Here is a 24,182-nt window from a genome sequence, read left to right as displayed (position 1 = left end):
AGAGGGGAACAGAGACACAGGCTGAGGGAGAAGCAGGCTCCATGCAAGGAGCCTGACATGGGACTCCATCCTGGGTCTCCAGGATCACACCCCAGGCTGCAGGCGGCACTAAACCACTGCGCCACCAGGGCTGCCCTGGCTGGTGTCTTTAAAAGAGAAAGGACGTGGAGATTTGGGCACAGAGTGGCAACGTGGTAAGGAGGCAGAGATTGGGAGTCTTGTGTCTATAAGTCAAGGAACACCAAGAGATTGCTGACAACTAGTAGCTTCTTCACAAGATAGAAGGGTGTAGGTTGGTTTCTCACTCAGAACTCCCAGAGGAATCAAGTCTGCTGACACCTAGATATCAGACTTCTGGCCTCCAGAACTCTGAAGGAATGCATTTCTGTTGTTTTAAGCCACCTAGTTTGTAGCAATTTGTTTTAGCATTCCTAAGATACTAATAGACCCCCCCCATCTCCCCATCTTCCCAGGTCCCCAAAGGTATCATTAGATAAATTATTTTTTATGTTCTAAAACAAAACAAAAACTCTAGATTTTTCTTTTTATTATTGTCACTTACTATGTGCAAAGAACAATATCCACAAAGGTATGCTGAGTTCTAAACAATTCTAAATGCAAACTGGGTTTTTAAATTTTTTTATTATTTTTTAAGATTTTATTTATTTGAGAGGGAGGAAATGAGTGGGGGGAGGGACAGTGGGAGAGGGAAAAGCAGACTTCCTGCTGAGCAGGGAGCCTTATGCTCCGCTTGATCCTGGGACTCTGGGATCATGACCTGAGCTGAAGGCAGATGCTTAAGCGACTGAGCCATGCAGGCACCCCTCAAACTGGTTTTATTTAAACAAACTGCCAATTACTTAGCTTTGTGCTGGCTATTTAATGTCTGTTTTCCTTGATCCTCTTCCAATTAATGCTGAATATCACACAAGCGGGCAGAGAGGCAAATATAGAGGGAGAGAAGCAGACTCCCTCTGAGCAGGAAGCCTAACATGGGGCTCCATCCCAAGACTCGGAGATCATGACCTGAGCCAAAATCAAGAGTTGGCAACTTAATGGACTGAACCACCAGGCATCCCGAGAGGAGAGGTATTTTTCTAAATGGGGACTGGGGTTGGAGAAAGCTAAGGAAGAAGAAGTGGATATCAATGTGGACAAAACCTAAGAGGGGGTGTAAGATTTTTGCAAAAATTTTATACAAGGTCTTTTTTTTTTTAAGATTTTATTTATTTATTCATGATAGACACACAGAGAGAGAGAGGCAGAGACACAGGCAGAGGAAGAAGCAGGCTCCACGCAGGGAGCCCAACATGGGGCCCGATCCTAGGACTCCAGGATCACACCCTGGCCTGAAGGCAGGCGCTCAAACTACTGAGCCACTGGGCTGCCCATACAAGGTATTTTCTAAGATTCAAAAGCAACTAACTTACTAACTTTTGGAACTTAATACAATTTTCTTGGGGGACTCCTGTGAATATTTTGTAATTACTACGGAGGAAATTAGGGCCTAAAACAGAACCTTCCAAATGACAAATGTTTTCAATTGGAGCAAAGGCACCAAGTTATGTTGGACAAATGAGAAGAATGAATTTAAAAAATTACCATATACTTACTGTTTAACAGAAAAAGTGAAAAATGGTATGTCATCTTTGGATTTGTTCCGATGTAATATAATCATAAGGTGAAATTAAATAACCCACTGAGCATTCATTTACACCTAGGTTTCTCAGCTTTAGCACTGTTGATGTTTGGGCCCAGATAAGTCTTTGTTGTAAGGAGCTGTATAATGTAGAGTAGTTAGCACCATCCGTAGTCTCTACCCCTTAGATGCCTCCTCTTTGCAGTGTGATGACCAAAATGTCTCCAGACACTGTTGGACAAAATTGTCCTCAGTTGGAAACCACTGATTTTTAAGCCTTGAAAGAGAAAAGCAGCAAACCCTTACCCCCAGTGTTTTAAAACAAGTATTTGTTTTCCCTAGTCTTTTTTTTTTTTTAAGATTTTGTTTATTTACTCATGAGAAATAGAGAGAGAGAGAGAGAGAGAGGCAGAGAGAGACATAGGCAGAGGGAGAAGCAGGCTCCATGCAGGGAGCCTGACGTGGGACTTGATCTGGGGTCTCCAGGATCATGCCCTGGGCTGAAGGTGGCACTAAACCACTGAGCCACCAGGGCTGCCCTGTTTTCCCTAGTTTTATTGAGATATAATTAACATGTAGCACTGTATGTGTATAAGGTGTACAGCATAATGATTTGACTTACATATATCATGAAAGGGGCTTAGCTTTATTTTAATTTTATTTTTTTAAATGTTTTTTTTATTTATGATAGTCACAGAGAGAGAGAGAGAGAGAGAGAGAGAGAGAGAGGCAGAGACATAGGCAGAGGGAGAAGCAGGCTCCATGCACCGGGAGCCCGACGTGGGATTCGATCCCTGGGCCAAAGGCAGGCGCCAAACCGCTGTGCCACCCAGGGATCCCAGGGGCTTAGTTTTAATCCTTATTAATTACTTCTGCTTCATTGAAACCGCCATATCTTGAAATGTAATCTATGGTTACATTTATCATAGTTCATTATAGTTTTTATTATTTTTAAAAAATTATTTATTTGTTTGAGAGAAAAAGAGATCCTGTGCATGGAGGAGAAGAGAAGGATAGAGAAACCCAAGCAGACCCCATAGTCAGCGTGGAGTGTGACTCCATGATATCATGACCTTGAGATCATGACCTGAGCCGAAACCAAGAGTCAGAGGCTTAACCCACTGAGGCACTCAGGTGCCCCAAAGATTTTATTTTTAAAAAAATTTATTGAGAGAGAGAGAGAAAGAGAGAGCACATGAGTGGGGTCAGGGGCAGAGGGAGAGAGAGAATCTCAAGCAGACTCCTCCCTTAGCTGGGAGCAGATGCTGGATTCAGTTTCACAAACCATGAGGTCATGACCTGAGCCCAAATCAAGAGTCCTGTGCTTAACTGACTGAACCCTGGAGGTGCCCCCTTCCTCCCATTATATATATATTTTTTTTCCTTTTTTTTTTTTTTTTGGCTGGGTACAGTATACTTTATTGATGGTACATGACAAGGTAGGGCTCCCCAAGCGCCTCCCCTTCCTTGGGGTCTGGGATGTAAATTGGAGGTCAGGAGATTCTCAGTGTGTTGGGGGATTAAGTTGGGGCAGGGACTCCCCAGCAGCTGAGGGCCTCTCTCTTCCTCTTGTTCTTGCTGGGGCTGGTGGTCCAGGAGGCTCTTCCTTCTTGGAGGCCATGTGGACCATGTGGTCCACCACCCGGTTGCTGTAGCCGAATTCATTGTCATACCAGGAAATGAGCTTGACGAAGTGGTCATTGAGGGCAAAGCCAGCCCTGGCGTCGAAGGTGGAAAAGTGGGTGTCAGTGTTGAAGTTGCAGGAGACAACCTGGTCCTCACTGTAGCCCAGGATGCCCTTGAGGGGGCCCTCCGATGCCTGCTTCACTACCTTCTTGATGTCGTCTATTCGGCAGCTTTCTCCAGGCAGCAGGTCAGATCCACAACTGACACATTAGGGGTGGGGACACGGAAGGCCATGCCAGTGAGCTTCCCATTCAGCTCAGGGATGACCTTGTCCACAGTCTTGGTGGCGCCATTGGAAGCAGGGATGATGTTCTGGGCAGCCCCTCAGCAGTCATGCCACAGCTTCCCAGAGGGGCCATGCACGATCTTCTGGGTGGCAGTGATGGCCTGGACGGTGGTCATGAGGCCCTCCACGATGCCGAAGGGGTCATGGATTACTTTGGCTAGAGGAGCCAAGCAGTTGGTGGTGTAGGAGGCATTGCTGACAATCTTGAGGGGGTTGTCCTACTTCTCGTGGCTCCCGCCCATCACAAACATGGGGGCATCAGCAGAAGGAGCAGAGATGATGACCCTCTTGGCCCTGCCTGTCAAGTGAGCCCCAGCCTTCTCCATGGTGGCGAAGACCCCAATGGACTCCACAACATACTCAGCACCAGCATCACCCCATTTGATGTTGGTGGGATCTCGCTCCTGGAAGATGAAGATGGACTTCCTGTTGATGCCAAGTCTCCCGTTCTCAGCCTTGACTGTGCCATGGAATTTGCTGTGGGTAGAATCATACTGGAGCATGTACACCATGTAGTTGAGATCAATGAAGGGGTCATTGATGGCGACAGTATCCACTTTGGCAGAGTTAAAAGCAGCCCTGGTGACCAGGCGCCCAATACGGCCAAATCCGTTCACTCTGACCTTCACCATCGTGTCTCGGGGACGCGGCTGGCCCTGCACCAGAAGATGCGGCTGTCTGTCGAACAGGAAGGAGCAGAGAGCCCCACTATATTTTTAAAAATATGGGGCTTGTGCCCTTCCTTGTCTGTGAACTTTTTTAGGAGAAGGGCAGTTTTCCCTTCACATCCTTTGGATGTCAGTGGGAATTCATTAGTTGAATGACCTTTTATGCTGGTGAAACACAAGAGATGTTCTTAAAGGAAGGGTTTCTCTGACTTTCTTTCTTTCTTTCTTTCTTTCTTTCTTTCTTTCTTTCTTTTCTTCTTTCCAAGAAATATCTGAATTGCCTACCTTAAATATTTCACTCAAAGTGCAAAGCAGAGACCATGCTGACACTTGATGATGATTCAGCTTTGGGTAGGTGAACCGTTTTCTAGTCTACGTTTGATTCTTCCCACTTTTAATCAGGAGACACTCGCAGACTAACAGAACTGCGTGCAGAGGACAAGCAGGGACTTAGGTCTGGGGTCTATTCAGTAGTTTTGCTGAAATCCACCCAGGCCTTGTCAGGCCTCTTCATCTCCCCCCAGGGCGCTCTCGCCGCCGGCTGTCACTACCACCGGCAGCCCACGGCTTTCTCGGGGCCGGCCGTGGGGGGACCGGCACGTAGAAGTGTGTTAATTTTCGGGCCCTGACACGGCTCCCGAGGAATTTAACTCCACGTCTCCCGGCAGGATGGGCAAACAACGCCCTCGGCCCCGCCCTCCACCGCCCGCGGCCGCCTCCCACCCCCCGCTGGGTCCTCTTCTGTTACAGAAGCTGTGATTTTTTCCTAGAGAGCTAGAGGAAAGGCCGCGAAAGAGGAGCCCTACGCTGCCCTCGTCCTTGCCGCGGTGGGCCCGGAGAGAGGAAGCCACGCCGGGGACCTGGCTCTGCGGCGGGAGGGGGCCGAGCCCCGAACAGCCCCGCGGCCGCGGCGGGGCTGCAGGTTTGATTGACAAGGACGGAGGCGGGGCGGGGGCGGGGGCGGCGGGTCGAGCCCCAGACAAAGAGGTTTCGGTGCCCCCGAGGAGGGAGGGCCCTGGGGTACCGAGCCTCGGGCTCGGCGGCGGGGGGCGTCGGGCGAGGTCGCGGCCCGGCCGGGAGAGGGCGGCGGGCGCCGCGGCCCAGCTGCGGGCCGGCCTGGAGGGGAGGGGTCGCGGGGCGAGGGAGGGGGCGCTCGGGGGCTGGGGGTGCGCCGCCGTCACGTGGCCGCCGCCGCGGGCTTGGGGCTGTTCTTCCGGGTTGGAGGCGCCTGGCGGAGGGCCGGAGCCGGAGCCGGAGCCGGAGCAGGAGCAGGAGCCGGGTCCGCCAGCGCGGCGTCCCCCCGCGGCGCGCCCACGGCCGCCCGGCCTCCCCGCCGAGGTGAGCGGCGCCCGCAGCCCGCGCAGCCCGGGCGCGCGATCGGGGCGCGGCGGGGGGGGGGGGGGGCGCTGGGCCGCCGGCGGGGACCCGTCCCGGAGCAGAAGGGGGCGGGGTGCACGCGGGCGCCCGCAGGCCGGAGGCTTGGGTGCCTCGGGGGCCCTCCTCCCGCGCTCTGGCCGGGGCGACGTGGACGGGAGTGGGGGGGCCGGGGCGCGGGCAGCTGTGCAGGTGCAGATCTTGGAGCTTTGGGGACAGCGGCGTCGCACGGGGTTATTCGGCCCGCGAGATGGGAGGTGGGGGGGAGGTCACAGAGGACTTTTGATAGAGGGTGCACCCAGGGGAGCGGCAGCCGGACGCCCCGAAGTGTGCTGGCGCCTTGGGGGTGGGGGGTCGGCGGCCGGCGGGAGACCTAGGCGGCGGCGCGCTCCAGCGGCGGGCGCGGAGGTCCGGGCGGGCGGCGGGCGGCGCGCCACACCCCACACCCCACACGGGGGACCTTGGGCCCGGGGTCGGTGCCCCGGAGGCAGCGGGGGCGGCCGCCAGCCCGGGGGCGGAATGACAATGACTCGGCCTCGGCCAAGCGGCCTGGAGGGAAGGTTATAAATAGCGGTCCCGCGAGGGTGCCAGGCGCCGCGGCTCAGTGGCCGGAGAAGGGGCGGTCCCGGGGGCTTTGGGCGAGGCCGCGCCGCGCCGCTGCGGCTGGAAGCTGCTGTAGGGTATTGTGTCCTTGGGTGGTATGTTTCGCTTTGAAAGCGTGACTTGTTTACGATTGCCCGCGTCCTTTATTCGCCCTGTGGTTCGGGGCTGCTCTGAAGGGATCTCCTTGTAAGGAGTCTTGTAGGGCAGACTCCGTTCGGATGGGGCTTGCGTGCTTTTATTTAAAATGCTCCCCTCTTCTCCATCGCACCCCTTTTATTTGCAAACCGGCTGTTTTTTTGTTTTTGTTTTTTTTTTTTTTTGATTGTATTAAATGGACAGTTTAGGATTACTTTCTTATCAGCAAGTGTGCTCATGCTCAGGCCATTTACCTTTGCTGATGGAATGAATCAGTTTTCCGTAAGACTACACAGCATTTCATTTTCAAAGGAAATTTCCTGAAACACTGGAGACTGTGTTCCCTAGATACTTAGATTTCAGGTTACCTAGTCTAATTATTCATTCATTCAGTCAAAAAAATACTTGCTGTTTTCTTGTTTTGTGCAAGGCACCTGGCCAGCTGGAGGTAATACCAAAGTGAATAGTAATAGCAGTAAAGATACTGTGTCCTTTTAATCCTCACAAACCTATAACACAGGTGCTGTTATTATCCTCATTTTAAACAGGAGGAAATCAGGTTCAGAGAAGTTCATGACTCACTTGCCAAGGACCCAACTAATAGATTGCAGAATGGGGGCTTTAACCCACCGGTCACCTTGTTGGCCTCTAGGCTGTCCTCTCTCTGCTTTCAATGCTCTCAAGAATTTTAGAATCTATTAGGGGAGATAGTTGCCCAAGTAACTTACGTTACACTGCCATATGAATGATACGCTAATTTTTTTTTTTCAATTTTGAGTTGTAAAGTTTTCCCCCATTGCTTCAAAGCCATAGAAGTATATGGATAATAAAATAGCAAAGAGCTTTTTAAGTGAAGAGAGGGACAGGTGTGATCATCAAGGTAGTATTCTGTCTTCAATGTAAATAAGTACCTGTCTGTGATAACATGGTTCAGGGATTCTCTGAATATCCTTCGGGGTCATTTATATTTGAATTAGGGTTAATGGTAGGGATTGTTCTTGCCAGTAAACTACTTTCTGATCACTGTCCTGTATGGTCATAACTTGAATTAAGTGGAATTTTTGGGCAAGAGCAGCCTCTGAGGGCCTTAGCTTTAACTGATTTCTGATGCCAGGGATCTGTTCAGCATCAAATTACCATTTTCCAAGTGGGCACGGCAGTTTTTCTAGATTCCACAAAATAGGACTTCAGCTTTAAAGCATTATAAAATGTCATCTAATCATAAAACTTTTAGAGCCTAATGGGGTCTTACCAACCAGTTTTCCTATATACTTTTATTGATGAGCAGACTGAGGTGAGAGAGTTTAAGGTCAAACAAGGAGTGAGTGGTAAACTTAGACAATACACAGGCTCTATTATAGCTAGCTTTGTTCTCTCCCTGTTGAGGTCTGGGTAAACCTCCTCAGCCCCATGAGGACGGTGGTTGTTGGGGGGTGGGGTGGGATGATCCAAGAAGAGAAACTAGGGTAAGTAGGAAGGTTGGGCATTGGTAGTGGTAGGACAAATCTCCCTCAGGGCAAGAATTTTTTATATCTTGGTATCTTTTTTATATCTTTGTATATATCTTTTACTTATTTTTGTATCTCCCTAGGCTCTTGGCATAGATTCAGTGAATGTTTTGAATATGTGGTTGGATTTCAAACCCTTGCTCTCCGTTCTTAGCCATGGCTAACCATAGAAGTGACCCATGAATAAATGAGAATATTTATGGGACTCAGGAATGCTTGGGGTTGAAATGAAAGGACATGGAGAAACGCTGAAAATATAAAACCTATTCAAGTACAAAGCATTATTCATATATTTTTGATTGCATTCCTGAGCCCATCTTGCATACTTCTTCCTTAGCTTTTTTTCATATTACTCCCTCCATCTCAAATGTGCTTCTTTTCTTTTTCTGAGCCCTCAAAGAACTTTGGACTTGCCCTACTCTGCTTTGTAATATTATTACTTGTTGACTTTTCTTATCTCAAAGTGTGTGACCTATTCCAGTTTGATTCTACAGATGCTTCTAACGGCTGTGCCTCTGACTCAGCCCTCTATACATGTTTGTTGAATTAAAAGGCATTTTAAGAATAAGCACCATCTGGATTAAGGATTTCCATTCCCAGTGTAGCTTTCTGGTATTTGTAAGAAGTTGCTTCAGGGAGTTGTAGCCGCAGTTCTGAGTGAGCTAGACCCTTCTTCCCCTGGATGCTGGAAGAATGTTTATGGTTTGCTGGGATTGGGTGTTGGGCCCCATGAGGGCCCACTTGATGGGGCAGAGACTAAAGGTGTAGTTGGTGGAGTTAGCTGAGCTTGACTGTTAGAGTTCTTCCTGATTTTGAAGGGAAGGAAGGAAGGAAGGAAGGATGGGCTAACGTTGGGAATTGAGTGAATGGTAGGAGTGCCTTCCATGCACCCCTGGGGATCTCCCATGGAGAGCAGTGGAGGTAACCACTGAAGCTTAGGTCAATAATAATAGAGGTCAGTGACACTCCATCCACCCAGTTAGAGCTTGTAAAAAGTGGCCACTTGTGAGAACCACTGATGGAAGAATTCCTTGTTACACCTATACCTATGAGCGCAAACTTACGTGATAATGGCGTTTTTCTTTCTTATTTAAAATTGGAGTCATATCCCACACGTGTTTAATTTTCTTGAGATGTGCCCTTGGCAAACACGTATCTCATGTTCACTCAGTCTCAATTCAGGGGGTCTTACAGGATAAGCATCTTGCTGCACTGAATAGGTTGCCAGTGTTTTCTGTACAACATGGTGGCTAAATAGGTTGCTACTATATGATTTAGTATTATAGACAATTTAAAGGAAATTCAAGGGTAACTATGCAATTCTTGCTGCTCATATAGACTTAGAAGATAACTTCCATATAAGATGTAATTGGACTCTATAGTAAGTTTCTTTTTTAGCTTTCCAGCTACAGTAAGGATCAGTTAGACTTAGGTGATTGGGGCTTAGAATTGAATAGTGAGTTTATAACCACAATTTAAGTGGGAAAATGGATTCCAAGTTTTAAATATCTAAATCGGAAATGAACTTTTGAAGCATCTTCTGTAAGCAAAGGACTCGGCAAATAAATTCATTGTAGATGCCCACATACAACTGTTATAGTCCATGCTTTTGGAATTAGTATTTTTAAAAATGTTTTGATGTTCAAACCACAAAGTATGTTTTTCTTAGCACATAAATATTTTATTTTCTTTCCTTTTAGTGATTTATCCTCAAGGAAATTTGGGATTTGGAAAGTTGGGAGCTTATATGAACATGGCGAATCTACTGAAAACCGTGGTGACTGGCTGTTCGTGTCCTTTACGTAGCAGTTTGGGGTCCTGTAAGGTTATACCTGGGAAGAAGGATTTTTTACGAACATTTCATACTCATCAGGCACTGTGGTGTAAAGCCCCTGTAAAACCAGGTAAAATCTCACTTCCATGTATATAAATCAAACTGACAAGTCATAGGAGCTAATAGATCTCCTGATGATTGATAAAAGGAAAAGTGATGCAGTTTCATAGCCTGGTGTTTGTGAGTCATTATTTTGCGTTAAAAAAATGTAATGAGTGTTTTTTAAAAATATTTTCCATGTATAGAAGTTCCTGATTGTCAGTGCTAATAGAGAAGAAAAGAAAATAGAAAAAGAGAAATGATAAACCAGTTGAGTTGTGCCCAGGAAACTGTTGCTCATAGTAACCATTTCTCCCAGCAGCTCTTCCTCTTTCCTTGTCAGTATTGAGGAATTGTACCATAAATGGCTCATCTATGCTCAAGAATTAACAACTAAGTATTATATAATCTGAAGTAATTCTTCTTAATTTAGTGAATGGCAACTTCATCTCAGTTACTCAGGTCAGAAACCTGGGGAATCATCCTAGATCTTCACAGTCGGCATGGGTCAGCTCTGCCTTGTATCTGGTCTGTTCTCACCATCACCACTATCATCATCCTGTTCCACACCACCATCCTCTGTCACTGAGACTATTGTGCTAGTCTTCTAAACACACTCTATGCTTTCTGCCACTGCCCCTGCTGTAGTCTGTTCTATACATGACCGCATCATCTTTTTAAAATGAAAGATCATGCACTTTTAAACTCAAAATTTGCCACTAGTGTCTTAGCCTGTGCAGAGTAAGAGCTGAAGTCTTTCAGTAGCCTACAAGGCCTTCCCTGCTAGATCCCTACCTGCTTCTGTTCTGGCTTGCAGGCCCAAAGGATGAAGCTCAACAAAGGCTTCCTAAGCTGAGTGAGATGCCTTTATGCATTTTGCATAAAGGCCCTCTTAGAACTCTGTCTATACCTTTTTGGCCAAAACTCAGAGAGATGGCCATTATATAGTTGTAAGGGACACTTAGAAATAAAAGAGGGCTTTTGTTCTAGATGGCCACATACTTCACTGAAATTGGTGTTCTGTAACTAAGGTGGAAGGACAGGCTAGATATTAGAGGGGGCCACAGGAAGTCTTTGCCACATGGAATAATGCCCTTCTTTTTAATTTAAGTTTATGGGATTCTGCATTCAGGATCCCTAGACTGCTATGCTTTTTGAGTTCTTATGTCTATCTTTCATAGAATTCACAGCCTCGTTTCTTGTGACTGTTGGCAAGTGACTGTTGCAGAGTACCTGCCACCAAGAGCTCTCAACTTTATCTTCAGATTTTTATTTTAGGTGTTCTGGAAAGCCAGATTATCCAAGCATGATAAAATTGTGTATAAAATAAAAGTAAGTAGCTGTATTGAGGACATGAGAATTGTCCTCGTTAGCAAAGGCACGGACATCAAGATCTCTATATTGACTATGCAGGAGACGTGTTTATTCAGTTTCTAGTTCTTAACTATTTCCTAGATAATTACTTTTTTATACCTAAAAGATAAGGATTCTATTTTAAAAATATATAACCACAATTTCAGTACCACATTGAAAAGCATGAGAAGTAATTCTAGTTAGTAGTCATATTTTTTCAATTCTTTCTTTCTTTTTTTTAGTTGCTTTATCTAAATAATGATCCAAACAGGGCTCACATGTTGTATTTGGTTACTGTATGTCTTAGGTCTCTTTTGATTTCTGTGTTTCCTTTTTTTTTTTTTCCTTTTTAGTTTATTTGTTGAACAATGTAGTTGTCGCCCTGCAGAATATCATGTACTGGATTTGGCTGACTGAATTCCTTCGGTCTAATTTAACCAGTTTCTCTGTCCCTTGTATTTCCTGTACCATTTCGATCTAGGGGTTTGATTAGACTCAGGTTTGCTTTTTTGGGCAAGAATACTTCATAGGTGATGCTGTGTGTGATTGTTTGTATCATATCAAGAAAATTAACCGGTAAGGTTAGTGTTGTTGATAATTAATCTATTAAGAAGTTCCCATCAGTTTTTCACTGAAAGGCTATATAGCCATTTCATGGTCATTAACTAAATCCATGATTTTATGTTTTTTTTATTTTTTTTTAATGGTGATACTCTATCATTTAATCTTCATTTTTTAGCTACAATTTTTCCATAAAGAAAAACTTTCTGTTATTTAGTTACCTTGAGGTTGCAGTGGTGAGGTGGGATAAATGTTTGATTCTGTCCCATTATTCACTGGTTTTGGTAATAATGTCTTGGTTCCCTTAAGTAATTTCTATTTTTGCTGTCATAAGTGATCACAAATATACCAGCTTCATATAATACAAACTCATTATCTTGTACTCCTGGAGGCCAAAGCCTGGAATGGCTCTTACTAGGTTTATATCAAGGTATTGGCAGGGCTCTATTCCTTCCTGAGGCTTTAGAGGAGGTCTTTTTCCTTACCTTGTCCAGCTTTTGGAAACTGCTTGTATTCTTTGGCTCGTGGCCGCTGCTTCCATCTTCAAAGCCAGCAGCATAGCACCTTCAAGTTACTGTTTCACTGACTGTTCTCTCTTCTTCTTGCATAGTTAAGGACCTTTGTGAATACAGTGGGCCCACCCGGATAACCCAGGATAATCTCCTTATTTTAGTGTCATTTGATTATCAACTTTAATTCTGTCTGCTACCTTAATTCTCTTTTGCTATATAGCCTAACATATTCACAGTTGCTGAGGATTAGAATGTGGATATCTTTGGGATACCCTTATTTTGCTTACACACATCTGCTAAAGTTGACCAGTGAAGCTTTTAAAAAAAAGATCTAGGGCAGCCCGGGTGGCTCAGCAGTTTAGCGCTGCCTTCGGGTGATCCTGGAGACCCGGGATGAGTCCCATGTCAGGCTCCCTGCATGGAGCTTGCTTCTCCCTCTGCCTGTGTCTTTGCCTCTCTCTCTCTCTCTCTCTCTCTCTCATGAATAAATAAATAAAATCTTAAAAAAAAGATATATATTTTTTGAGTATCCTAACGAATGCATTTAGATGTGTTTTACATTGCAATTAATTATTCCCTTTCATGCTCAGATTGTTTCCTGTTTGGCCAAGTGGATGCCCTTTCTGGTTGGCTCCTAAATCTGTTTGATGAGACTTCATTTTCTTTGGTAGCTTCCTTGACTTATGGTATATAAGGCTAGGTAATTTGAGGTTGTCAGATTAAATTCCAAATGTTTATGAGATTTAACTTTGCACGTCAATCCGAAATATTTTCCAGCCTTCTATTATTTTCCTCCCTGTCTTTCAAGTAGAGGGTAAGATTTAGCAAATGTTTTCCTTTGGCTTGCTATCAGTTATTAGTGCTTATGGAGAATGGGGTCTAAGACTGTGTTCAAACGAAGGTATTTTTTAGGTTGACTTCATTTCTCTAAGGTGTCACTTAATAATTATTGTTATTCTGTAGAGATGATTTTTTTATTCAGAGTTTAGGTTGTAAGAGTAGATTTCCTTGCTTTAGTAAAACATATAGAAGCAGATCTTTATTTTAAAAAAGTCTATTTATGCCCACATGTTGAGTAAAACAATGCAAGCAACTAATGTACTTTAGCTAAAGCTGTTCAGAACCACATATAAATACTTTAACTGTGTATATCATACAGGGTCTTTTGGGTTGCAAGGAACAGAGGAGCACATCAGGCTATATTTTGTGATGAAGGTTTATTGTATGTGTGCTTTCCTGTACAGAAGTCCAGGAAACCTTTCATTTACTTCTTAGAAAAGTGGAATGTTATTCTGGATTTCATAGTTGTGTCTCATCTTCCCTATTTGTATCTCCACTACTGATGTTTCTACTCCTGTTGCTGTCTGCCTCCTTTTGATTATCTTATGGTTGCTTACAAATAGCTCCTATAGCTCCTAGCTTACAAATTTACTCCCTCTGTCCTTTTCTGTTGGTCTCGTGTTCAGACCCCCGAGAAAGAACCTGAATGGATTGGGTCGTCACTGGCCAACATAGAGTGTCCTCAGGCAGTTCCCTTTCTAAGTATGTTTGAGTTCTGTAGACTATTATTTTTGACCTAGCTGTTGATCCCCGGTCTAATTAGCTGTGGCCAAGAAGGTAGGGTCTCAGGATACAACATTTGGAAATCTATGAGGAATTGCCTGTGGCCAGGTTGCCAGGAAAGAAGCTTTGAGTGTGGGGGCCAACAAAATGTTTAGTATAGGGTGGTTCTTCAAAACAGCAAATTACTTCTATCTTCCATAAAGGTAAGGACAAGGAGACCATAAATCCCTGAGCGTTAGTTTGAAGAGTGGAATTAGCATGTTGATTGATGTCTCACAACCTATTCTTTTTTTTAAGAATAAACTAATTTAGTCATGTACTTTGAAGAGAGCCATTTGGTTAAATGAAATTTGGAATTTTCAAGAGAGTGAGCATAGTATTTCCTGTGTATCAAAAAATTATGATTATGCAGCCCGAACATTATTTTGAATAGTAACTTGTATGTGCAGTGTATTTTGGACAAACTGCTCAGTTTTGTTTTTATGTTGTTGTTTTTTCACTAAATTTCTTTCTTTTTTTTTTTTTTTTTTGTTTTGTTTTTTGCCTTTGTAGGAATTCCATATAAGCAATTGACTGTTGGTGTCCCCAAGGAGATTTTCCAAAATGAGAAGCGGGTGGCATTGTCTCCTGCTGGTGTTCAGGCCTTGGTCAAGCAGGGTTTTAGTGTTGTTGTGGAATCGGGTGCTGGTGAAGCTTCCAAGTTTTCTGATGATCACTACAGAGCAGCAGGTGCCCAGATCCAAGGGGTGAAGGAAGTGATGGCTTCTGATTTGGTGGTCAAAGTAATTATTCCTTTCCCCAATCATTTATGGCATGCTGACTTTTATTTGTTTATTTTTTATTTTTTAAGGTTTCATTTATTTATTTGAGGGAGAGAGCACATGTGAGAGAGAGCAGGAGCAGGGAAGAGGGAGAGAGGGCGAAGCAGATTGCCCGCTGAGCAGGGAGCTGGACACTAGGCTCAATCCCAGGACCTTGGGATGATGACCTGAACCGAGGGCAGACGCTTAACTGACTTAACCACCCAGGCACCCCTGGCATGCTGATTTTTAAAAAACATTTAGAAAAATTGAATTATTCTATTGTTATGTTTCTTCATATTTTCAAACAATGCCTTTTCCCAGAGAAATGGTTGCATGTTGTGAATATTCTTCATATTCCAGTAGAACTTTTATCAGGCAGTATGATCTTTGTTTAACCATGAGAGGAGAAAGTGATTTTCGTTTTTACATTTGTCATGTGGAAATTCCCTTCTTACTGTCTAGGGAGCATTTGCACTTCATGGTTCATATAGATCCAAAATACCCACAGGTGAGTATTTAACTGCTACTGGAATAGGAAAAAAAAATGCATGGAATTCCTGAATGTACTGAATGTACCTGGAAGGAGGAACAGTGATGGAACTGACATAAATGCAATTTCTAGTGAGGGCAGGGCTGTCCTGGAGAAAGTGGCATGGGGCTGAGTGGGGAGTAGCCTTACTTACTATATTGAAAGGTCTTAGGATATGCTAGAAATTTAGGTGAAGAACTTTAGACTTAAAATCTGAAATAAACAATCAGAAAGGAAGAGTTTGTGTCACAAGTCTGGTAGAGATAATTACTGGAAGTGAGCATTAACTTAAACCCTAAGCCTTCTGCAACCAAGACAAGGAGGCAAATAGGGATTGTAAAGAATGATCATTAGACTAAAAGAAGCTCCTTACTTTTTCAGGGAAGACCAGCTTTTCTTAATGTGTGTATTCAATTCACACAATTGTTTTTTGTTTGTTTTTTTAAACTCTACCGAATACCTTGGTGGGGTCTTAGTGATCTTTGCAGAAGACATAAATTTTTTTTTCGCTACAGAAATTAATAGTAAAATTTATGGTATGTAGGTAAGTCGTAATTCAGCTAAAGCTTTTAGGGTGTTCAGGTGTACAGATATTTGATAACTTAGTATAGCAAAAGAGCTTAGGGTAAATAGAAGAATAAGTACAATTCATTCCAGTATATGCTCTAAGGGTCAAAAACAAGGTGTCCCACAATCAGGGGTTGGTAGGGCACACATAAGTTTTGGAAATGCTTTGTGTTCTTATTAGAGATTCATAGTGTGCATGAGCATGTTAAAAGCGCTGAGAAATCTTGTAATATAGAAACATAACTTTATGCTTGCATTAATTAACTATTTGGCCTATTTTTTGTCAAGCCTGTTAATATCCTGAGGAACTAGTGATCCAAGAAGCACATTCAGGGAAACATTCTATTGACTTAACTCACTTAGATGCCAGCAGTCTCAGCTGACCATTTGATAGGGGCCAGTAGAATTAATTCAAAGTTGTCCTTTAATTTTTATTAAATCTGTATTATAGATTCTCACTGAGGAAAAATAGACCTTGCCAGAGAGTCTTAATTAAAGTCCAGAACCTTAATTAAAATCATATGCATCACCAGAGCAACAGCCAAAATGGGAGTAACAAATAAAGGTGTCTCATAGGTAAATTGAGATGAAATGCTGTGAAATGAGAGTATTGCCCTAGTGTTTGTGTTTCTGTTTCCTTTTAAAATATAAGTCCCTTAGCTGTTAAATTTCTTGGGCTTACTTGCCTAAAAGCACTTTTGAGAAATGAGAGCTAAGGAAATGATACATGTTAACTGAAGATTGATTTTTTTTTTTTTAAGATTTTATTTATTTATTCATGAGAGACAGAGATACAGGCAGAGGGAGAAGCAGGCTCCCTTCAGGGAACCTAATGCGGGACTTGATCCGAGGACCCTGGGGTCACGCCCTGAGTTGAAGGCAGATGGTCAACCACTGAGCCACCCAGGTGTCCCTTGAAGATTGGTTTTTAAACTTAGTTATAAAACACATTTTAAAAGCCAGCCAATGAATCTGCTTACCTGAATGTGTTCTGTAGGAACTTAGGAAAAGCTGGTGATAGTAAAGCCATGTTACGAGCCTTAAAGACATTGAAGTCATTAAGGTCCCTGAAAATGGCTATAAGAAATTTAAAAAAAAAAAAATAAGAGCCACATTTTAAAATACTTTTTAAGTGGAATTAAAAGAAAATTGATTCAAGATGTGGACATCCGAAACTTTCAAACATATGGTGTATGTGTTCATGGGCTTATTTGATACTTTTCACGTAACAGAATATATTATAGCTTTTTGCTTAGTCTCAATTTAGCAAGGGTACTAGTTTGAATTGTGTTCATCTATAAATATTCGCCTGAAATTTTAAGGTGACATATATGTATGTAGTGGAGATTTTAGGTTAAAATACTCTTTTTAAAAATTTATTTATTTTTATTTTCTTATTTTTAAAGATTTTATTTATTCATGAGAGACACAGAGAGAGGCAGAGACATAGGCAGAGAGAAAAGCAGGCTCTCTGTGGGGAGCTGGATGCAGGACTTGGTCCCAGAACCCCAAGATCATGCCCTGAGCCAAAGGCTGACACTCATCTACTGAGCCACCCAGGTGCCTCGGTTAAAATGTTCTTAACTTCTTTCTGCTCCAAATGTTGGTGCTTGCCAAAATTTGCAAGAATTGAATCTTTGGACACACGACAAAAACTCCCTGCATGTTTATCCTAATATATTAATCTTACCAGAATAATAGCACGCTCTCTGCTCAGACCAGTTCATAGGTCATCAGTCAGAGGACAGATGGCAAAGATATTTGTGCTGCTTACCTTGTTTAGGAATTTAGTCAGAAATTTATTGCTGAAAGATTACTTCCGGAGTGTTATTTCCATCATGGCGTATTATTTAAATTGTCCTTGTTTACTTAAAAATATGATAAAGGTATTTATATTTTTAATCACCAATGTGACTTTTTTTCCTCTAGGTGCGAGCCCCCATGGTTAATCCAACATTAGGTGTTCATGAAGCCGACCTTTTAAAGACATCGGGAACACTGATTAGCTTTATTTACCCTGCCCAAAATCCAGACTTGCTAAATAAACTTTCTAAAAGAAAAACTACAGTTTTGGCAATGGACCAGGTTCCAAGAGTCACAATTGCTCAGGGATATGATGCACTAAGCTCCATGGCCAACATTGCTGGGTATGTTGATTCTTTTCCATTTCAGTTGAACAAAAGCACAATGGTACTCTAGAAATTTGCTCATTGTGGCTCTTCTGACAGTGATTTTACTTGTAATAATTGTTGGAGATTGCTGCTTTTTGAGAGTGTGCTTATTTTTTTTTTTTTAAGATTTTTATTTATTCATGAGACAGAGAGAGGAGGCAAAGACATAGGCAGAGGGAGAAGCAGGCTCCCTGTGGGAAGCCTGATGTGGGACTTGATCCCAGAACCCTGGGATCATGACCGGAGCGAAAGGCAGACGCCCAACCACTGAGCCACCCTTGTGCCCCAAGAGTGTGCTTATTTTTTAAGGCTCATCTTACTGTTTCTTAGTTATAGGAAGTAATTCTTCATATTGCAGTCTCTTCTACATTCATTTTTAGTCTTCATGAGTAGAAGCATTATTGCCTTCCATTAGAGCAAATGGTTGTGAAATTATTTGAGGAATACACTCTCGCATATATGTGTGGATATGTGTGTATACAGGTATATTAGGTGGAATGGCTATTTTTCAAGTTTTTTTGAGATATGATTGACTTGTAACATTCTATATGTTTAAGACATAAACATATTAATTCAATATGTTAGTTTATTGTGAAATGATTACCACAGTAAGTTTAGTTACCACAAATTTTTTTTTACAAGTAAAAGATGGTTGGGTATTGGCAGTTTCATATGGTTCAACCCAGCATATGCATATTAGCATTTACCATTTTAATTAGGTTGCTTAGGTAAATTCAGTATATGTGCTGCCGAAGTGAGCACGCTTAGGTAAATTCATGATATTTAATGAATAGGGAAAATGTCTGGGCTTGAGGGAGTTTCATCAGGTGTCAAAACCCATACTGTGGGACGCCTGGGTGGCTCAGTGGTTGAGCGTCTGCCTCTGGCTCAGGGCATGATCCTGGAGTTCTGGATCTGGGAGTTCAAGTCTCATGTCGGGCTCCCGGCAGCAAGCCTGTTTCTCTCTCTGCCTGTGTGTCTGCCTCTCTGTATCTCTCATGAATAAATAAATAAAATCTTAAAAAAAAAACCCATATTGCTAACTGAGGGCTAATATGTCTTATCTTTGTCCGCCACTCGTGCATTCCCAGTACACTGGCTGGAGCCCTGTGTTGAGAGGAGACTAAGGTGCATTCTGCTCGAGGAATGTGGCTCTGGCTGAGGAATCATGCCTGCCCTGGGTAGGGATGGGAATAGCTCTATGAGTGTAGTGTATTGCTGACTGCCTAGCCAGTGGGAAAAATCTGGAAATTGGTGATGCTTATGAAATAAACTCTTCTACAAGAGACTGGTTGAATTAGATTTTAAGCATGAAAGCTATTGGTAGTGACAATTTGCTAATATGAACGAGGCACCAACAAATCAAAATAATTTAAATAATCAGTGTTTGAGAGACTAATTTGAATAGAGTCTTCTACAACCTGACACGTGAACTGAAGGTTTTCTATCTGAGGTGTAGCATATCAAATAGGCCAATAGAGCAAATAGATTCTACTTTGGGTTTCAAGTGTTCATTTTTGATAGAAAAGCAGAAAACAAAATGGACAGGTTAAAAACATATTTTGTTATCCTTATTATAATATGGCAAATGATTGATTCAGATATTTTTTGTAATACAAAGTATATACCAGAGGACAAAATTTTTGCCATATTATTTAGTTTGTAGAAAAGTTACATTATGTATTGTGGGACTTAAAAATTTTCTATAGAAAGTGTACAGTGTAATCTTTTAATAGTGCTGTTGATTTTGTCTTGTGAAATGCACATGTATGAAAGGTTGTCAAAGCCAGTGGCTTTAGATCAGTGGCTTCTAACTGTAGAATCTTTTGTAGAAATGAAATATTATGAGGCAATATAAACAAATCTAATAAGAGCAGAGTGGCCTTGCTTGAATTGGGGGATGGAGGGGTGTCCAGAAACATGTTTATCCCCTAGCCGACCCAGAATGGCTCCAGAGTTGGCTGATATTTGAGCCTTTGGGGATCCGTGGGGCACAATTTAAAGAATCACTCTCTTATATCCTGAGCTGATAGATGTGTAGAGTACTGTTTGAGGTGAATCTTCTAGCTACTTATCCACACAATATGTGATAAATCATTATCTAACTCACACACATGGCCATATTACAGTGAAGAACCACTCCTTCAGTTTGCTGATGTTCATTCTGAGCTTTTTTGCTCTTATCAAAAAAGGACAAACTGTTAACACTTTTGCCCACCACCAGCATTTTCATGTACATTTCCTGTGTAATCTGTATCATTTTTGTTATTTTTTCAGTATAGTAACTGAATCTTTTAAACTATTAATTCCAGTTTCTTACATGGCCTTTGAATCTTTATTATGTTTGCTTTCTGAAAATTTCTATCACTTGGATTCAGAAATAAGACCAACACGTAATGTGATCTCTATAATACTGTTTACCTGCTGTAATATGACTTAATTTAAAGTAATAGTGGTTGCCATTTTATGCTTTTGCATCAATTATTGTATCAGGTATTATTTTATAAAAAATAGAATCAGGGAAATGTTTTATTGTCAGCTAGCAGGTAGATCTTATTACATAGTTGCATTACGATTTTAATTCTATGTATGTTATCCCATGAGAGTGTACAGAAGTGCCTTTTAAGTATAAAATGTTCTGAAAATGAAATTAGTCTAATATGTTGAAAATATCTGATTGTGGAAAGATTGTATATTTTACTAGTTTTTGTTGCACAGAGAGTTTCTTTAGCCAAAAACACTAATATTTACCAAGCAGTTACTGTTGAAGGCTTTGTGCTAAGCTCTTTACCTGCATTATTTCATGTAGTCCTCATAACGACACTAATAGACAGATGCTCTTATAGATGAGGGCACCAAGGGTCAGACAGTTACAGAAATGTATGTAAGGTCACAAAGCTAGAATTGGGACCTGCACTGAAGGTACTCTGTCTCAGAATCCCATGCTTTCAACCATTAGTGATCAAATGAAGGGTTTTTTGTTCTGAGGGTGGAATTTTATGAGGTACAAGCATATAGCTAAATCTGATTTTTTTTCATTTTGAAGTTTTGTCCTGTTATATGAACAGTGCATAATCCTCAAAGAAAATTTGAACAGTATAATGAAGTAAAACAGAAAGTTTGAAATATCTGTGGTTTCAGCACCCAATGTAAACCATTGTTAGCATTTTTCACCCCAACTCACCTTGTGCAGTATTTTTCTGTGAAGAGGCCAGGGAGCATCATGGGTGAGAGAGCGTGCCTCTGGTGGCAGGATGCTGTGGTTAGGCTTTGGGTTCTGTCATTTGCTAGCCAAGTGACTCTCAAGTCTCTTCATCTCTGTGTACTCACCTGTGAAATGAAGCAATAACTGTACCTTTCCATGAGATTGTTGGGGTGGTTAAAGGAGCGGGTATACATGTGGTACTGAGAACGGTTTTTGACATGTAGTAGGTACTATACAATGTTAGCGATTATTTTTTGACTATGAAAGTTTAATTTGTGACTTAATATGAGTCTAAAATCTTCCATTTTATGGAAATATTTATTTACTTTTTCAGTTATAAAGCTGTTGTCCTAGCAGCAAATCATTTTGGGCGGTTTTTTACTGGTCAGATCACAGCTGCTGGAAAAGTTCCTCCAGCTAAGGTAGGTGAGACTTTTAATGTTTCTTCATAGTATGACTTAATTAAAGGTGAGGGTATGTGTAGTAAGTACTAAAATACAGTTATTTAAGAAGTTTTGTTCTGTGTTAACTTCACGCTGATAACCCTCTGGCACATACAAATATTTCGTGGAGCCTCAGAGCTGCTTATGATTGCTTGACAACAGGAATTTGGGCATTTCTGGAAGTTCTAGGTTTTTGTTTTTGATTTTGACTTACTAGCTTGAATTTTCAAAGGGGTTTTGGGTAACTTATTCTGTTTAGTGTGTTTATTACTAATTTTTTAAAAAAGTTTCAAAATACCATTCAGTAAATTCTTGATTTCCACTTCTAATGTTGTGACACTTGATTCAGAGGAAAGATTGTCTTAGTTTAGCAAACTCTTGATTTCCCAACTGTGACATTTCGTTCATAGAAAAAGACTGTCTTAGTTTTTTCACTTTCAAAAAAAAAAAAAAAAAAGGGTTAAGAGTGGAGGGGGGCGGGGGGTGGCATAATTCAGGTACTTGGCAGAGGGAAAGGGTGTGGTTTCTTTAATCAAGATTGAAAGCAGAGAGGAGCAGTCCATGAGAGGTGGGGGTGGCTAGGTGAAAAAATAGATTACATTGTAATCCTTCAACTCTACATACATTAAATGATAATATAAGCACATTGTCTGGGGATAGGAAATAAGACTGAAGAGTATGTCTGTAGGTACAGGTTTAAGGTTTACTCAGTGCTTCCAGTTCTTAAGTACTTTGTTATATAAACTCATATGAAATAAATCTAGAAAAAAAATGAAAAAAAAAAGATATTGACAGCTTTGAGGAATCTAGTGATATATTGCTTTAAGAACGGGCCAGGTGAGGAAGATGGCAAGTGGTTTAAGTGGAGGCCAGGTTATATAGCAAGTACATTTAGCAACGGGAGGCACAGAGATGTGCTATGTGCAGTGATTATTATTTTTTTGAGTTTATTTACTTATTTATTCAAGTAATCTATACATCCAACGTGGGGCTCGAACTCATGACCTGGAGACCAAGAGCCCCCTGCTCTTCGACTGAGCCAGTCAGGTGCCTCTGGAGTGATTACATTTGACTTCTTTGTCAGGTTCATAAGGATAGGTCTGGCATGCATGATGGCCAGAAACTGAATGCTGTTTTTAAACTGGCTGAATGCTTTGATGAACAAATCTGCTACTCAGTTTCGGTTAGACTCTTTCCTCAAGTATGCGGAAACTGAGAGGAACATTGAATATATACGAGATTAAAAAGTGAAACAGAAACCAAGAGGCTTAAAGGAAGGAGAATCAATCATTCTTTAGAAGGTCGAAAAGAGACTGGCTTTACTGAACATTTAAATTGCAGCTTAAGGGACTGTGGTTACATGTCAGAAATAGTTTCATGGTAACTATCAAGGTAGATCGAATAATATTTTATTTGGGTTTCCTATAAATATGGAGGGTTCTTACTTGTCTAGAATGAGCTACCAGTCCGTCATTTGATGGCTTGCAATATGTCAGGTACTGTCCTGAGAGCTATTGAATGAATAAGGTAAACAAGATCCCTGCCATGTGAAATTTACACTCATTTCTTTTATGTTTAAAGTAATCTCATATATTTATTTGTTTGAGGCCCCTACAAGAGTGTAAGTTTCAGGGCAGCCCGGGTGGCTCAGCAGTTTAGTGCCGCCTTCAGCCCAGGGCCTGATCCTGGAGACCCGGGATGGAGTCCCATGTCGGGCTCCCTGCATGGAGCCTGCTTCTCCCTCTGCCTGTGTCTCTGCCTCTCTCTGTGTGTGTCTCTCATGAATAAATAAATAAAATCTTTAAAAAAAATATAAGAAATGAACAGGATGATGGGGTAGTGAGTCCTGGGAACAAGCTGCTTTCACTGTGGCAATGGGAAATCTCCTTTGATATTTGAGCCGAGGCCTAAAGGATGGCAAGAAAGAAACCAGGTATTTAGGATTCCAGGGAAAGGGAAGAGCACATATGAAGTGCTGAGATGAGAAGGAGAAGAATAAAAAAAGGCGATTGGTCTGGAGTGTGGTGAAAGAGATAGAGAGTAATCTGGTGGTAGAAAGGTAGGTTGGGGCTGGATGATGTTGGGCTTCTCTTTCAGGTCTTGCTCAGATACTCTTACAGATGAGGGAAGTATCTGATTCAGAATTGTTTGGAAAAACTCATTTTTGCTCATGTCTCTCCTTTACTTTGATGTAGAACACTTCACTTTTGACACTTCTGGTAATCAAATGTGTGGGGGTTTCTCCACACCATGCAATTCTGTGACACCAGTGGGGTGTCCTACATTCTAACTTAACTCGATTCTAACACTGTCTACCTGGAGATTGTGTCAGATCTACAGGTGAAGGGCTCAGTCCCAGGACTGTCCTCCTCGCCCCTTCACATGCCAATCGCAAGTCCAGGTTGTTACCTGTGCTTCTGCAGATTGACTATAAATCATTCAGACATTCTCAGGACCCCTTCCTTGGGGTCAGTTAATTTGCTGGAACTGCTCACAGAACTCAGGAAAATAGTTTTCTCCCTGTTTACTGGTCTGTTATAGAAGGATATGATAAAGGATACAGATGATCATACAGATGGAAGAAATGCCTGAGGCAGGGTATGTGGGAAGGGACGTGGAGCTTCCATGCCCTCTTTGGACATACCACTCTCCTCATACCTCCATGCATTCACCAACCTGGAAGCTCTTCAAGCCCTGTACTTT

The 24,182-nt window shown here is 42.2% G+C and overlaps 1 protein-coding gene, 1 non-coding gene and 1 pseudogene across 5 annotated transcripts in view; 2 read left to right on the top strand and 1 right to left on the bottom strand.

The window, feature by feature from the left end:
- Positions 1-3,143: 3,143 nt before the first annotated feature.
- On the bottom strand, positions 3,144-4,514 carry LOC125754998 (glyceraldehyde-3-phosphate dehydrogenase-like; annotated as a pseudogene).
- Positions 3,338-24,182, top strand: part of NNT (nicotinamide nucleotide transhydrogenase) — a 95,807-nt gene continuing 74,962 nt past the window's right edge. Inside the window, exons 1-5 of one of the 4 annotated variants that reach the window (XM_025434974.3) lie at positions 3,338-5,201; positions 9,600-9,803; positions 14,314-14,543; positions 17,590-17,807; positions 21,371-21,458. In XM_025434974.3, the coding sequence (XP_025290759.1) occupies positions 9,647-9,803; positions 14,314-14,543; positions 17,590-17,807; positions 21,371-21,458 (693 nt within the window). In that variant the 5' untranslated portion in view covers positions 3,338-5,201; positions 9,600-9,646. Of the gene's footprint in view, positions 5,202-5,453; positions 5,618-5,728; positions 5,846-9,599; positions 9,804-14,313; positions 14,544-17,589; positions 17,808-21,370; positions 21,459-24,182 lie in introns of those variants that run through there. The other 3 variants (XM_025434973.3, XM_035715497.2, XM_035715498.2) reach the window with 3 other exon arrangements.
- Positions 16,617-16,745, top strand: LOC112652046 (small nucleolar RNA SNORA33). The gene has a single exon (XR_003131213.1). It is a non-coding gene; the product is annotated as a small nucleolar RNA SNORA33 (small nucleolar RNA).

Source organism: Canis lupus, chromosome 4, assembly GCF_003254725.2.
Source record: "Canis lupus dingo isolate Sandy chromosome 4, ASM325472v2, whole genome shotgun sequence".
Lineage (NCBI taxonomy): Eukaryota > Metazoa > Chordata > Mammalia > Carnivora > Canidae > Canis > Canis lupus.
Note: the sequence above shows the minus strand (reverse complement) of the source record. Positions and strands in the feature narration are given on the sequence as shown.